This window comes from Triticum dicoccoides, chromosome 4B (assembly GCF_002162155.2).
Source record: "Triticum dicoccoides isolate Atlit2015 ecotype Zavitan chromosome 4B, WEW_v2.0, whole genome shotgun sequence".
Lineage (NCBI taxonomy): Eukaryota > Viridiplantae > Streptophyta > Magnoliopsida > Poales > Poaceae > Triticum > Triticum dicoccoides.
The window spans coordinates 426134233-426150660 of NC_041387.1; the positions used below are offsets into that span (position 1 = coordinate 426134233).

A 16428-nucleotide genomic window follows, 5' to 3' on the forward strand; every position below is an offset into this window, starting at 1 on the left:
AAAGGAGAACATGGTCGAATTTTCAGGTTAGTAATTGTTTGATAGCAGGATGGCTGAACTGCAGCGACAATACTACAAAAGGTAGTCAGTTGCCAACATCATCACTGGCCCAACCAGATTTTCTATACTGACATCCATCAGTTTTAATTTTGAGAGTTTCTGCTGATAACCAACCGATGCAATTTAAAGAAAACTACTCCCTCCATTCACTTTTATAAGACTTTGAAGACAATTCAGATAATGTACAAAACAGCCCATTTTTAGCTGTCTGAATGACTTACAAAAGTGAATTGAGGGAGTAGCAGTTTTATAGCTGTATAGGTGTTGAAACAGCTGTCATTGTTAGGCTGTTAGCTCCATCATATGTGCTGAATGTTTTGTTATTCGTGTGCATTCACCACTCATGTAGGAGTATTAACTTATGGTATATTGCCAACGATATCCTAAACTGATTGGTTTTCTAGGAACTAGAGGACCTAGACCACACTGCATTTCCAGTCTCGCTATGTAGAATGAGACTTGCAGGACACACTGATAAATTGCAGGAAAACAAAATGTCAATTGTCAGTCTGTGCGAGACAGGTGATGAGTTCAACAGTCTTGATCGCGATTGAGTTGTATCATCTCCTCCCTACTGTTTCCCAAAATATGCCTGGAACATTTTAGCACACATAAAAAAAATACTACTCCCTCCGTCCCAAATTACTCGTCTTAGATTTGTCTAGATACGGATGTATCCAACACTAAAAAGTCAAGTAATTTGGGACGGAGGTAAGGCTTCAACATGCTGACAGATGAACATTTTAGAATAATTAATGATAATATGATCTGGAGTTCTTGCTCCAGAAAAAATGGTGGACACCACTCCCACAATAACAATGATCCTTCTTTCTTTGAAGGAATACTTGAAGGAAAGCCAAATAGAACCTAAATTCAAGCCCATGGGGACTTCAACCCAGGCGCTGGTACTGTATGTACATCCACTCCCCAACCAGGCGATGGCTCACTTCCTGAAGTTTATTCCTTTTTGTTCTTGTTTTTATCTGCTGCTTGCTCCTTGGTATTCTTGGGTTTAGTTAAGAAGGTAACCACCCATACTCCTACAAGGGTTGCTTGGAGGGGTGCGAGCCAATATACCAGTAGGTGGTCAAATGATGTGTGATCTCCACGAGCATAGGCCCAAGCAAAGGCCTGCAGAATATAACACAAGTGAATCATTAGATAACTGAAGTTCAATCACAAGAATTAGATGTAGCAAGCTAAAAATGCATGTCAGGTGTTACTCTACTGTGAATAAAAACGCATTCATGGTTTATCACTAAGTTCGATAGCTACTCCCTCCGTTCCTTTATATAAGGTGTATTTGTTTTTTCAAAAGTCAAATGAGTGCAAGTTTGACCATATTTTAAGAAAAATATGTCAACATTCACAATACGAAATATATATCACTTGATCCATCATAAAAAGTACTCCCTCCGTCCCATAATATAAGAACGTTTTTCAAACTGAAACAGTTCTTATATTATGGGACGGAGGGAGTAGTTTCATATTTTATCTATTAGGAATTGCGGATATTGTTATTTTGGTCAAATATTCAAATGGTTGACTTGCACGGAAATCAATACACCTTATATTCTGGAACGGACGGAGTATTTGCTAGCAGTGGACATCTGTCAAACTGTTAGTTGGTGTGATATACCATGACCTTTTTGAAGTATTTGAAAGCATCAATGCAACATCTTTGAGATGACAAGAAAAATGTATGCATGTAAAACCATTTAGACAACTTACAAACTGTTTGATTTTATGGCCAAAGTTTGATATCACCATGGCACACTTGGATGATATGAACATTTCACATATCAACTGATCACCACACATTGCAGCGGAACATAATATTATGGAGTGCTGGCTAGCAGAAATGTACTGGCAACCAGAACAAAATTAGTGCTGCCATATATGTGTATGCATACTATTTCGATGATTTGTATTAGATTCGTATCGAAGTTATGCACATGTGTTGTAGTTCAAGTTCAAGAGGTTAATTTCTACAACAGTCTCATGACATTAGGTGTAGATAACACTTACAGATGCAGGGTTCATAATTCCTCCAGTCATATCTGAGCTAAGGATATGAATCGTCATTTTCCAAATGCTGGCAATCCATGTCTTCACAAAGAACCCCTGTTCTTTCTTTTTAAGTGTCAATGACACCATCACGACCATTAAGGTTGCCAGTCCTTCAGTTAAAGCCCCATGATGAACACCGACACTTAACGCAGCTCCTTTACCTACTTTAGGGAATGCGAATCGCATGAGCATCACTCCAATAACCGCCCCAATCACCTGATAACCAAACAACGTCAAATGTTAGACAGACGTGCAGATCCATAAATCAACATGGCTACACGAAACAGGCAGATCAGCCAAAGAGAAAAATGATCATTTTTCAAAAAAGGAAAGAAGTATCTTTCCCCTCCAAAAGTATGAAACATCTCCAAAAATATCTTCAGGCCTGGAGATATTACATCAAGCAAGATCTCAAGTTGTTGCAATTCAAAATAAAAGAGAAGCATGTTCATGCCTTTCACTGGTGGATAGATAGCAACCTGTAAATCATGTTTTTTTTTCCAAGAGCAGGCATTGGCTAGCCCCTAACTCTGTTTTGGCCTCTCAGGCCTTTCTTTTTTGTCCTTTCCCCTTGTAACATACTATAGATAATATATGAAAAATATACCGTAGAACTATTGTTCTACGGTTTGCGGATCAAATAAAAGCATGAAACATCTTTCTTGCAACAGAGAGAGTATGAAACATCTATTGTTCAACATGAATTAAATAGATCTGATGGTTCATCTCTCCCTTCCCACCGATTTCATCATTTGAACAAAAACAGAAAGTTTCGTAACACATGATATATGCTGTCTCTTGTAGAATCTCTAGAAATCATCTACATGCCAATGCCAACACAGATGTTATGTTACGCTATCAATCTATATCACATCTGAAGTGACAAAATTGACCACAGATTAATAGTACTGCATTATGCCACATGCCCACAGATTTTGCCCACACAATTACCTACAAAGCCTTTCTGTTCTTTATCCTTTAGTAAAAACTTAACACAGTTGCCAGAAAGGGACCCACGATTATAGGATCGCACGAGGCGATCAAGGAGGCGACCAGGTTTCCCTTGCGCGCCGCCGGTGACGCCGTCGGTTCCCTCTCTCTCCGTCGGCCGCTCCGGCGGCAGGAGGGAGGGGAACCTCGGGTCTGTTCGCTAGGTGGGTGTGTGGTAGGGTTAGGGTTGAGGGAGACGCTGCCGAGGCTGTTGCGGTGGTGTCGCGTCGGAATAAGTTTCTCCGGGCTCCGTTCGCGGTCAGGCGAGGCTTTTGCCTGTGTCTAGGAGCCAGCGGGGTTGGGGATCCCCGGATCTCGTCGAGGTCGCGGGCTATGGTGGCTGGAGGTCCATCGGCACTGGCCGTTTGGGTCCTCAGATGGGCGATGGATGCAGCGAGACGAAGACCTTTCTTCTTCCTTGTTGGTATGATTTGCTACTGCTGTTCTTCTTCTTCCTCTGCGCTGATGCTGGTGGGAGATCCTGCTTTGCCCGGGCGGATAGCCCGGCCGCGGTGCTAGACCGGTCGGATGACTCGAGTTCTCTTCCTTTCGGAAGGGACACTTTTCGCAGTACTCAAAGCCAAAGATGGCGACGGCTGTTGCAGGTGTGTTGGATTGATGCCCATGCCCCCTCAGCGCTGGTGTCAAGAAAGGAGGAAGCAGCGTGGCGGCAATTGTACCATGGTCGAAGATGATGACCTGTTTGCGACTGGTTGCAGATCCTTTTGGTGCAGGGGTCTTCTCTCAAGATTCAGGGATGATGACACTAGGCTCCGGAGATCTTGTGTTATGGTTGTCTTAAGGTACTCTAGGTGTTCATGGTCCTTTGTGTTTGCATTTCAGTGTGTTTGTAAGGGTCAAACTACTTTGTACTGATTCGTGATATGAATGAAAAATTCTCAAAAAAAAAAGCTTTTCTGTTCTTTAATATTATATGTATCCACGTGTGCCCATAACATAAAAGCGAAAAATATAGTACTACGTATTAGCTTAGGGCATCCATAATGTGGTCAAATACTAGTGTCATGTTCAGATTTTGGCATTTTGGCACCACTTGCTATAGCTGCCCGTTGTAACAAAGTTGTCCAATATCGAAGAAATGCATGTCGATGGTAGTAGCATAGAGTAGCAACGAAAATACCTCATGGATTGGTTATGAGATACTAGTATATTATAAGATCATATGGCCCTCAAATAGGTAGGAGTACTGGTCAGATTGTGACGGCTCCTCTCTTGAAAAGAATAGGTAAGTGTTCCTCTCAAGTCTCAAGTATATTAATATATATATATATATAGAGAGAGAGAGAGAGATGAAAGGACGAGACAGAGCGACTAATCACCTGCGCAGGGACCCGTACGAAGACGGTGAAGAGGTAGAGGGCGAGGCCACCGCGGGAGGCCAGGGCGCCGGAGATGGCGGTGAGCGGGTTGTAGGAGGCGCCGCCGGTGGCGGATTCGAGCCAGGCGAAGAGGAACATGTAGACGACAGAGAGCGAGACCTTGGCGGCTTCCCCCTCCGGGCGGCCCCCAAGTCCGAGCACGTTGTACACGGCCAACTTCACCAGCGCGCCCGCGCACACCCACAGCACCGCCAGGACCAGGTCGCCAACCACCAGCCACGGCCGGATGCGGCCGCTGGACGCCGGAGCCGGAGCCGGAGCCGGAGCCATGGGCGGGCGTTGGGGGGAGCGGGCAGAGGCGGTGGCTGCCTCCGGTGCTTTCGTGGCCGCGACCGCGAGAGATTCTCCAGCTGCCGGGATTATATGGAGGAGGCGAGCGAGAAATTTGGAATTTTAAAATTGGGAGCGGGTTAAGAATAGATTCCCTTATTAGGATGGCCACGAGCACGAGGGCCAAGGAAGGAGGAAACCTCTGCCGTAGTGGTGCGCGTCAATGATTGCTCGCAGCGGGAGCATCGGAGAATATTTTCGACATGTTTGTGAATACTGTCGTTTGAAGGACGCAGTTCCTTTCAAAAATATAGGAAATCTTTTTCGCCAAAAACGGCAAAAAGTTTCCGTCGCCGGGACTTGAACCCGGGTCTCTCGGGTGAGAGCCGAGTATCCTAACCACCTAGACTACGACGGAGGACATGTTCTTAAGCTTTAGAGTCTGAACCATATCGATAATCATAATCACTTGCCCTTTAACCTGCGTATTTATGTGTATACATCCACACACGGCCATATTAGTTTATGTTTAATCCAAATTCATGTTTTGCATTGGGAGACAGCTCTCTCGTCTATCGCATTCCTTTTTGTATTCACATACTTGAATGCAAGCTTGACTCCGGGACTGAATGCATCATCTGCAAGCTTGACTTCAGGTCCAAGAGGAGATCAAACGAGGTGAGGGAGTATGGATCCAGTACAAGGCTCATCTCCTCCCTCGCATTGCTTATCGGGCTTTCCACCGGCACCACCTATTGCATTCCAAACAAAAGTTCAAGACAAAACATTATGAACATTGCAATTTACAAGCACCACTACAGCTACTAATCCAACACGGAACAATTCTGAATTGAATTTCGGTTACTGACAACAAGTCAATGTAGCATACCTTGTCTGGTTGCTGGAAGGAGTTCTCATCCCGTAGGGAACCAGATGTAAGTACCGTCTTTATGGATCCAAATGTCTGAACCTCATTCTCCAGCCCAGTTATAGAGATACTAAGATCTATAGCCTTGTTGCCGAAATTGAGAACCTGACATAAACGGATTTGGTTATTTCAATTTTCATCAGCTCAGTTTAATTCCGGGACAAGGGAATAAATGCACCTTTATTTTTAGGTAGGTATTTCCATCTTTAGAATTCTGCCACGTGATAGCCGATGCGACCAGTTGGTTATAGTTCGATACATGAATGGTAGATGGATGAAGTGCCGCGCCGCTTGACTCCTTGAAGAAGTGTAACATCCAGTAGTTTGGACATCCATAGTGCTGCCATGAGTTGAAGACTATGGCATCTGGACTCCACCTATTATTAAGCATAAACGTATTCTCATGGATGGCACAGGCATCAGTAGAAAAATTGTAATGATGTACGAGTGTATTTCTCTCTCTAGATATCCTTTGTTATGACCGGCATGTTAGGGGCTTAGCCCAGTTAGTTGTGGCCCAGTCTATCTTATCGTTATTAGGGGCTTAGCCCAATTATCGTTATTAGGGGCTTGAGAGTCAAGTAAACCTCTCTATATAAGGAGAGGAGATGTATCAATCTAATCAAGCAAAGAAGCAATCATATTTGCTCGGCTTCCTCAGGGAGCCGGGAGAACTAACCCTAGCCGCCTCCTTTCCTGCGCCATCTTCCTCTCAGCCGCCGCCTCCTCGCGCACGACGGCGCCCAGCCGCCGGCGGCCGCGAGTTCGTCCACGACCAGCTCCCTCCTTCCCCTACAACCACCGGCCTAGACCCGGTAGAACCCTAGTTTCTACCAGTTTGGTATCAGGTAGCTCGGTTTCGACCATGTCTTCAGCACCACCAATTCCGCCGCTGCCCACCACCACCGCACCGCCGCCGATCCTCTCCACCGCGCCGTTGGCCCTCCCCACCGCGCCGCCGGGCTCCACCGCCGGCGCCTCCACCGGTCAGTCGCCGCCCCCCTCCACCGGTCCGTCGCCACCACCCTCCACCGCGCCGCTGGTCTACTCCCCGACGGAACTCACCGGCGTCCTCAACGATCTTGTCACAGCCGTCCAGGGGATATGCCTCTACTTGGCCGGGCCACTGCTTCCCAGCGGACCACCTGTGCACACCGGCCCGACGCCATCCTCTTCCCTGCTCCGTACCGCCGAGCCGTACGCTCACTGCGGTCATGCTCAGACACCGCCGCGCTTCGCCAAGCTCGACTTCGCCACCTACGACGGCGCCGAGGACCCCCTCAACTGGCTCAACCAGTGTGAGCAATTCTTTCAGGGGCAACGCACGCTCGCGTCGGAACGCACCTGGCTCGCCTCATATCACCTTCGGGGCACCGCACAGACGTGGTACTACGCCCTCGAGCAAGACGAGGGCGGCATGCCCCCATGGGAGCGCTTTCGCGAGCTATGCCTCCTTCACTTCGGGCCGCCGATACGCGGGAGCCGGCTGGCGGAACTCGGCCGCCTCCACTTCACCTCCACGGTGCAGGACTTCGCCGACCGCTTTTAGGCCCTGGCGTGCCACGCGCCCGGCGTAACGGCTCGCCAGCGGGCCGAGCTCTTCGTCGGCGGTCTGCCGGATCATATCCGCGTGGACGTGGAGCTGCGGGGACCCCAGGACCTCCAGACGGCCATGTACTACGCCCGCGCATTCGAGCGCCGCGCGGTGGCCATCCAGCAGGCATCACCGTCCCGGGCCGCTGGGCCGCCACCCGGGCCGGACGTTCCCGCGCAGGGTCGGCCTACTCAGGTTTCCACGGCACCCCTCGCCGCGATCGCGGCGCGCCCGTCCCGCCGGCTCACCTCGGCCGAGCAACTCGAGCGTCGCCACCAAGGGTTGTGCTTGAACTGCGACGAGCCCTACGCGCCCGGCCACGTCTGCCCGCAACTCTTCTACCTGGAGGCTGCGGACTACATTGAGGAGGAGGACGCCACCGCCGGGCTCGGCGACCTGCCCGCCCCAGCTGCCGTGGAGGTGTTTGGCGACGGTTGATCACCTCGAGGAGTTCCGCAAGCGCTTCCCCGCCTTCCAGCTCGAGGACGAGCTGTTTGTGCAGGCGGGGAGAAGTGTTATGACCGGCATGTTAGGGGCTTAGCCCAGTTAGTTGTGGCCCAGTCTATCTTATCGTTATTAGGGGCTTAGCCCAATTATCGTTATTAGGGGCTTGGGAGTCAAGTAAACCTCTCTATATAAGGAGAGGAGATGTATCAATCTAATCAAGCAAAGAAGCAATCATATTTTCTCGGCTTCCTTAGGGAGCCGGGAGAACTAACCCTAGCCGCCTCCTTCCCTGCGCCATCTTCCTCTCAGCCGCCGCCTCCTCGCGCACGACGGCGCCCAGCCGCCGCCGTCCGCGAGTTCGTCCACGACCAGCTCCCTCCTTCCCCTACAACCTCCGGCCTAGACCCGGTAGAACCCTAGTTTCTACCATCCTTCCATCTCTCTACAGAATTCAAGTCAATGGATTATCCAAAATTTTAGCTTAACTTCACGTAGACAAACTGTGGCACGTTTCCAGAAGTACACTGTGACTGATTTATTGATTCAGGAAGTTAAATCATTTACCTGTGATCATTGTCATTTACGAAGAGTGGAGCACAACTTGCCATTTCAACCGCGTCGCTGCGTACAAAAAGTTGGTAAAACACGCAAGTTCAAAATGACTGCTATCATCACCATGATGCCAAACCAGAAGTAGAATACAAGAACCTGTTTCTTTCTAATCCAATAAGAAATGCAGCTTCAGCTAGAGCAGCTACTAGTGTTCCTCGGCCAGCATCATTTCCGGTCACAGCATATTCACTAACAATTGCCTAAAATTTACACAGGGTATCGGTTAGTTGTAAGTATGAGAATTGATGTTAATGCTCGTACCTTCGGTCCGCCCCGGGGTGTGCTGTCAAACATGCTAGATTTGGAAAACATATCACCAGATGAGGTATAGACCTACCACAGAGCGAATGTGAAACATTGCCAACGTATTATTCATTTATTTAAAGCTGAATATATATACTTTATCTAAGTGAAGACCAAGCAACAGTCTTTACATGAACATCATACAGATCAGCAGGTTCGACCGGTGAAATGGTAGATCTATCACAGCTGGATATGATTTTGATATCTGGGTAGGATGCTTTTATTGCAGAATAGAACTTGCGGTAATTCTCTACAAGTACAGACAAGAGAAAACTCAGAGATATTTGTTTAAATGCAGCTTCGATAAAGGTTGCTTTCCTGTATTGCCATCCATGAAGAAAATGTGAAGAAACCAAGAGATATATAAATTAACCTTTATAGTAGTGCATTGAGCATTCCTGATTTCCCATAGAAATATAATTAAGCTGAAAGGGCTCTGGGTGTCCCATTGCTGCACGAACTGAACCCCATGAAGTCCCAGGGTCTCCCCTCGCAAAGTCAATGCCGTCAACAACATCCTGCAAAAGCAAAGAAATTCAAATAACAACAATTTCTTACAAATGGAAACAAGTATTGTTAAGAAACATCACTTACTCGCAATCCTAATTAAGATCATTATGCATGGCATCCTTCAGCTAGGCATGTAAGATATTCCATTTTGACTTTTGATATATATTTAGTCATTTCCCAGATATTCATGCCAGACTGTAGCCTAGACATTAGAGATTTGTAGTAACAGACAGAATATAGACCAAGTGATTGTTCAATTATGCATCCAAATATAGTAATTAGCAATATGCACTTGTTTCTATAAAAAATACATTGCCTAAGCACAAATATATGATTATATTTAGCAGATTCCATTCTGACTATTCACCCTAGGGATGCCATTTCTGAATCCTAAGTGACAAGATTATGTCTGTATTTAATTTTCTATTCTACTTGGTTCTTTACTGAGATGGCTTTTAAAATAAATGGATGATTCATTTATCGTGTAATTCTTTCCTTATTATTGGAGAATAAATTCAGTAAAGAGAGTAAATAGGCAATTGTAATCTTTACTTTGTTAGATTAATGCTCAGAAAATAAGAAAACCTACTAAGGGAGGAATAGATACAGAACATGGCACGTGAAAAAATGTATATAACAATATTCAAGAACATACCTTTACAAAAGCAGCTATTGTGGCAGATGGCACTTGTTCATTTCGGCTAGCCCCTGCCACAATGAAAAGAATTGATCACATCACCAGATTAGCAAACAATCATTTTTACTTCCTACACATAGTAATTACCATCATTGACCACCCAAACTGGGCAAGCACCAAGGTCTTCTGCTAACTACAGTAATAAAATAACAAATCTCAGCTTTAGACTGTTTGCAATTGTCTGACGATTTCCAGATCGAAGTCAAGCAGTAGGGTTTTTTACTCACTTGAAGGAACTCAAAGAATCCAAGTCCATCATCAGTCCAGTAGCCCCAAACATCATTAAAATGACCAGGTCTCTCCTCCCAGGGTCCAACAGTTTCACTCCAGCGAAATGCATTTGACAGATAGTTTCCCATGACATAGTTTCCACCTAAAACATGTAATCAGCATACTATCAATCTCCAGAAATCAATGTTTAATCACAACTGAGCTTTAACCTATTTTCTTAGTTTTAACCTTATGTTACAAAATCTTCAGAGCTTATTGTACTGACTATTACTACTTGCCACTGAATCATGTTGTTCGACACACAACTTCTTTATACAGTTTATGTTACAAAATCTACCAACCACAGCTACATATACTGAGGGAAAAATCAAATGATTATTTGAAACCTCAAAAACACCTAAGCGCCAATAGCCTGTTTGGTATGCTGCCAGAGCATTTGAAGCAAGAAAATGAAAAAAATCTTTCTAGAGTGAACTTTTATCCGCGTAGTAAATCATGTTCATGCAGTTTGTTATGCCAAACCCATAAACTGTGTGTGAAGAAGTTTTGTGTCAACCAAGATGATTCAGTGGCAACTGATAGTATCAGTTGCTTATAATTTTACAAGGTATCTTCGTTCAGTCATAGCACATATAATGATAGAGAGAAGAATATGTATCTAATACAGTACTAGTTTAGTTCATTACCACGAGTCTACCCAGTCTAATATTGTACTCTTAAGTGCAGAAATACATGGTTGAGAAAAAAGAACAATTAACATATGTCATTGAATACTTGAAAACGTAAGCTGGCTTTTAGACATAGAAATTGTACAATATTCACAGTACACTGTACAATCTTGTAGTGCAAAAAATCATGGAACTTCTACCACATATTAACTACAAGGCATAATATCTTCACCTTTTGATATGAATCACAGATGAAAGATGAAAAGAACAGTGACAAACCTGGGAATTTCAAAAATTTAGGCTTTAGATTTGCCAGCATAGACGCAAGATCTTTACGACAACCATGCCCCTGAAAAGGAAAATGATCGAAAGATACATTGTAATTAATGATGGAAACTCTAGATAATATTCATTTTTCTTCTTAAATTATATGTCATATGCAAATTAAGAACAAATTGATAATGCTACAAAAGATACACAAATAGATAACTTGATATCTTGTGGATATTTCCAGGGGTAAAAGTATCATAAAAGTACACCGTGCAATTTTAATTATGACCAATGCACCTGTATTAAGAAACATTTGAATGCGAACTACTAGAACTGCTTGCTGAACAATACGTATACATGTACCCAAACTAAGTTTAGTGAGAACTCTGGTCTCAGGTTATTAAATGTTTAGATTTATTTATGACATGATAACTGAAACATAAATAGTTGTTAATTGCACAACAGAATTTTGTATTTACAGAGCCAAAGCTGTCCATGGACAAATAACTTAAGTTCATTGAGTCGTAAAAAAAAATATGGATATCTGAATTCATAATTGAAACATAAATAGTTGTTGCATAATCGAATATATATTTACTGCTATGTTGTGTTTCTCAATTCTAGTGGATGCAAGGGAACTTCGCAGTCAAAACATGCCATCTGTTATGATACAAAAGGAAAAGGACGATATCCAGATAATAATTGGAAAATAAATTACCATGTAAGTATCAGATGGCATAAGTGATACTTGATCAAACCAAACAATGCCACTTGTTCTGGTTGTAAGCTGAAGCCTTGAGTTGGAATTTCTTTCACTTGATTGCAGATCAAACTCAACCTTCGTCCACTCTTTAAAATCTTCCTTATCAGCCCTACAGAAGAAAGAATTAGAACAAACATAGCCATAGTTGTAATAATAAATGCTGAACTGTAGGTAAATTAAACCACAATATTGCTTACGTGATGGTATAAGCAGCTAGATTCTGAAGACCATCTGAACTTGTCAAGGAAACTGTTAGATCCATGGAGTCTGATGACCTGATGTACATGCTGACTTTATAAACCTTCGCTTCCTCAATATTCTACAACCACGGTAGCGAAAGCAATTCTTATTGTTATACTCAAAACAAACTTATATTGTTCACATATAAAAGTTTAAAAGGAAGAAGAAAATAACAGATACTGTATCAACCCTAATGCAGTGAGCAGTGTGTCACTAATGAGTAGTGACTGCAAAAGATCCAGGTTTAATGGATCTTAATATCTTGTCTCTTGGTATTAAATAGGTATATGGAAAATGAGAAAAGCTCAAGTCACATGAGATTCAGAATCCTGAATTTGGATTAGATAAGTAAAAGTCATACCATGCCCCAGAAACCAGGATTATAAATACCGACACCTCCTGGTGGGCAGACATCATTTCCACTAGATTCACAAAGTACTTCCATCCGAAGTGCGATTGGATTAGTTGCAAAACAGGATGAGCGGTCGGTTGCAACAATAATGTTCGATTCATCTCCAATTATCAACCATGGGTCAATGTTTGAAGGAGTATTAGGACCACCAGCTTCAAAACCTGCAACTTAAATTGTTAGAGATTTGCACATAAAACAGAACCAACATAAGGGAACCACACAAATGTAGGACAGAATGTGTAGCTCATTATCTACTTCTAATTGCATGTCCTCTAAACAACTCTTCACCACATACAAGAATTATGTATAAATGATTAGTCGCCGCTAATACCTAATGTTGTAACAGAGCTGTAATTAACAGAATGAGACAAACAATTAGTCAGTAGCTTTTCATTAAACAATCTACAGTTACAAAAGAGATCAGTAGCAGTTAATTCGAGCAAAGAGGATTATGACCCTGCAGTAATTTCCCTGGAAACTAACTATAAGTGAAAATTTTGAACTATGGCAGGTAATACGCCAAGAAGTGCCAAAATGACGAGCACCCACTTCAATCAGACAAACCAAAGTGCATGTATATCTTTGACACCTCAGATATCAGAACACATTACCTCTATTATTTACAAGTTCGGCCCACAACCCACCAGCCCCGGCATGATTAATCTCCTACAAGTAAAACCAATAATAAGCAACAATCCTCAACCAAGTACAAAAACTAAATAACCTCTAACACTGTATTACAAGGTTCGGCTGCATGAATTCTTTTAGAGAAATAAGCAGCCAACAGGTTTGCTGGCTAGTCCCGCCACAAATAAATTGTCCCTCAGTTGCAGAAAACAGTCATGGGTAATCACTAACTGAAATCCTGAATCACATCTATTTGTTGCAATTCTACAGCTCGTGAATTATACATGCAAAAGTAACACACAATCATACAAATATTTATGCGGGCTGCAGTTGGCTATATGTAGCCATCTAACACAGAGTTTGTTGAGTTGGCCAAGTAAATCGTCCAACGTTGTCAAAGCATGCCCCTCTCTGCACAGGCATGGTGTTGATAGGGTATGAGAACGAATTTACTAGTATATGTGGCTCATATAACTACTCAAAATCAATGTATGAATCAACAGTTAAAAATTAACCTGACCTCGAAAAAGATGCCAAACATATTCTCAGGAATCATCTGAGTATTCTGAGGTGAAGCATTCACACTCAACTGTGCTGTTTGACCCGCTGCTGACCGAACAAAAAATATCTGATACATGGCACAAACAAGGCCCAGCACCCAGAACAACCTGCCATCCAAAGACCTTCTTGGGACGGCCATTGCGACCTGTCACAACTGAAACCAAAGCAGTAACTAATTGATCGTTCTGCGCAAATACATATACTGCAACCCCAGAAACACAGAGCATCAAAGTTACAATGGACAGGGAAGAAGCAAGAACATGAAACATTAATTAAGTCAGGGCAGTAATGTAGGAGTAGAAGTGAAGCCAAGAGAAGACCAGAATACAAGTTAGCACCAACAGATTGCGACAGGGGTATTGTATTTTGCAGTTTACTTTGCAGGGCTGCACTTCATCGCGGACAAGCAACACAGAACTGTCATTCTCTTGCCATCCATCAAAGCAATACACATAATGTATACTGAATTAATTACTGTATATGCCCTGAGGAATTTTTTCCCTAGTAATTGAAACGTTTACTTTAAGGAATCAATTGAAATGTTTTGGCCCGAATTAAGTTGCGCTAGAGGCCATCCTGAACACTCCTTCCGAAACCAACTTTTTTTAGGGAACTTTATGAAAACAAATTGCTACAAATATACAAGGCATAGTGTACCAAAACGAAAACTGTGACAATAACCTATGAATTGGGGAATAGTCATCAAACATTTCACTTGGCACTATAGTATAGTGTACTAATGTTCGGCCGACATGAGAAGCTGTCAGACTTGCAGAGCATACAACAAGGCTTGAAGCAAGTAATGCATGCAGGAACCGGCTTAAAAGGGACAAAGAACAGAGTAACAGACAGTACGGTAAAGGGGCATTTCCGCAAAATAGCAACAAAAGCGTGCCATACACATAGACTGCTTAGAGCAAACATTTCACAGTAAAATTGTGTGTTGTATAAGTAAAGCAAGTTGGCAACCAAGCAAGTGAACCATCTGCTGATCCCCATTCTAAACATAAACGAACCATTGGCCAACCAAAGCCTAAGCTCTAAACGATCGAAAGCATCGCAACATTCGCGCAGTAAAGTTAACCACAAAAATAGAGGGTGCGCAAGAAGATCGATCGAGCTGAGACCTTTTTTGGGATTGCGGAAGCTCGCCAATGCCGGATTTGGGGAGGAAGCGGGGCCGGAGGGCAGCATTTCTAGGTCTCCGCCCCCGCATCGACGAGTCGACGTCGCTGTCGAGAGCAGGCGGCCGCGGGGGAGGCGGCCCCGTCGGATCGTGATCGTGTGGACGGGCGCGGAGGTATCGGTTGCGTTGCTTGCGAAGCTAGGCAAGTCGTTGGTCTTGCGTCGAGCTTATCGCGGTGAACAGGTCAACTGGGACCAGACTTCGAGAGCATTATCCGGCTGATTGATTTATATTTTTAGTTGCGCACTCAGTTAAATCGAAATACCTTTTTTAACAAATACTAGCATTAAGACACTCCCCTCTAAACACATCGACATCGACGGACGCGGTAATTACTTCAACACGTACAACCCATAATGGGCAGCGTTGACGGCATCTCTGGGAAGAATCCTCGCCATTCATTATCTAGTCATACAACAACTGCAGCAGAATTTATCGTAGTAATTTCGCTGCCTATATCCTGCCATAATAAAAGGTATGATGGTTATTATTAAAAAAGTTGGCGCCCGCCCGACCTCGCCCACACACAACGTGTCACGTACCATACGTACGCCCACTTGGTCGTACCGTAAGTATGTAGCGTTGATGTGTGGAAGGCCGCAGTCGGTTAGTCGTTCAACCACGTCCCCCGATGCAGCGGTTTCCACATGCATCACTGGTGGGGATTCCGAGGCCCATCAATGGCAGCATTAGTCCCCCACCCGTGTCCACCCAACCCCTTCCTCGCCATATCAGGTGTGCCCATCATATTCACCTGCGCCTATAGTAGTAGCCGCCGCCACCTCCCACACCACGCCCAAACCCTAGCAACCACCGTCCACCTCCCAGTCTCCGTGGCGATGATGAAGGGTAACCTCATCACGGAGGAGGTGGGGGCTCGCCCACTTGGGCATCGTCGCGTCGCCGAATGCGGGGCTGCCGTTTGGATGGCGCCCGAGCGTCGGCAGCGTTCCAGTGGCGCTGGGTGCCCCCAGTCGGATCCATTGGCATGACGCACGCCATCACTGTGTGACGTGCGTGACTACAATCGGAGGCGCGATGACCCACAAGTATAGGGGATCTATCATCGTCCTTTCGGTAAGTAAGAGTATCGAACGCAACGAGGAGCAGAAGGAAATGACAAGCGGTTTCAGTAAGGTATTTTCTGCAAGCAATGAAATTATCGGAAATAAATAGTTTTGTGATAAGATAATTCGTAACGGGTAACAAGTAATAAATGTAACAACGGTGCAACAAGGTGGCCAAATCCTTTTGTAACAAAGGATAAGTCTGGACGAACTCTTCTAGAAGCAAAGCGCTCCTGGGGACACATGGGAATTACTGTCAAGTTAGTTTTCATCATGCTCATATGATTCACGTTTGTTAGTTTGATAATTTGATATGTGGGTGGACCGGTGCTTGGATGTTGTCCTTACTTGGACAAGCCTCTCACTTACGATTAACCCCTCTCGCAAGCATCCGCAACTATGAAAGAAGAATTATAATAAATCTAACCACAACATGAAACATGTGGATCCAAATCAGCCCCTTACGAAGCTACGCATAAACTAGGGTTTAAGGTTCTGCCACTTTAGCAACCCATCATCTAT

At 44.3% G+C, this 16428-nt stretch overlaps 2 protein-coding genes and 1 non-coding gene across 5 annotated transcripts; all 3 read right to left on the minus strand.

The window, feature by feature from the left end:
• Window positions 1-793: 793 nt before the first annotated feature.
• LOC119290665 (aquaporin SIP2-1-like) lies at window positions 794-5059 on the minus strand. The gene is made up of 3 exons (XM_037569300.1): window positions 4461-5059; window positions 2089-2346; window positions 794-1191 (listed from the first exon to the last, which is right to left on the minus strand). Exons 1-3 carry the CDS (start codon window positions 4788-4790, stop codon window positions 1018-1020), a joined length of 762 nt encoding a protein of 253 aa, XP_037425197.1. The 5' UTR covers window positions 4791-5059; the 3' UTR covers window positions 794-1017.
• Window positions 5060-5135: 76 nt separating this feature from the next.
• TRNAE-CUC lies at window positions 5136-5208 on the minus strand. The gene has a single exon. It is a non-coding gene; the product is annotated as a tRNA-Glu (tRNA).
• Window positions 5209-5218: 10 nt separating this feature from the next.
• LOC119290664 (alpha-L-arabinofuranosidase 1-like) lies at window positions 5219-14932 on the minus strand. 3 transcript variants are annotated; one of them, XM_037569297.1, is made up of 18 exons: window positions 14781-14932; window positions 13613-13807; window positions 13077-13131; window positions 12415-12626; window positions 12011-12132; window positions 11769-11922; window positions 11060-11129; window positions 10109-10254; window positions 9969-10014; window positions 9840-9892; window positions 9048-9192; window positions 8806-8924; window positions 8633-8704; window positions 8468-8571; window positions 8324-8380; window positions 5897-6095; window positions 5680-5823; window positions 5219-5542 (listed from the first exon to the last, which is right to left on the minus strand). In XM_037569297.1, exons 2-18 carry the CDS (start codon window positions 13790-13792, stop codon window positions 5384-5386), a joined length of 2037 nt encoding a protein of 678 aa, XP_037425194.1. In that variant the 5' UTR covers window positions 13793-13807; window positions 14781-14932; the 3' UTR covers window positions 5219-5383. The 3 variants fall into 3 exon arrangements, with proteins under 3 accessions (XP_037425194.1, XP_037425195.1, XP_037425196.1); XM_037569298.1 differs by having other exon boundaries at window positions 13613-13798; window positions 14781-14928; XM_037569299.1 differs by lacking the exon at window positions 14781-14932 and adding an exon at window positions 13402-13503 and having other exon boundaries at window positions 13613-13745.
• Between the last annotated feature and the right edge of the window lie 1496 nt (window positions 14933-16428).

Coding starts and splice junctions, on each gene's coding strand:
- LOC119290665 (XM_037569300.1), bottom strand. CDS start 4,790: ATGGCTCCGGCTCCGGCTCCGGCTCCGGCGTCCAGCGGCCGCATCCGG. Junction 2,347..4,460: donor TCGTACGGGTCCCTGCGCAG/GTGATTAGTCGC, acceptor TTTGGTTATCAG/GTGATTGGGGCGGTTATTGG. Junction 1,192..2,088: donor GAATTATGAACCCTGCATCT/GTAAGTGTTATC, acceptor TATATTCTGCAG/GCCTTTGCTTGGGCCTATGC.
- LOC119290664 (XM_037569297.1), bottom strand. CDS start 13,792: ATGGCCGTCCCAAGAAGGTCTTTGGATGGCAGGTTGTTCTGGGTGCTG. Junction 10,255..11,059: donor TAAATTTTTGAAATTCCCAG/GTTTGTCACTGT, acceptor TACATGTTTTAG/GTGGAAACTATGTCATGGGA. Junction 10,015..10,108: donor GATTCTTTGAGTTCCTTCAA/GTGAGTAAAAAA, acceptor TTATTACTGTAG/TTAGCAGAAGACCTTGGTGC.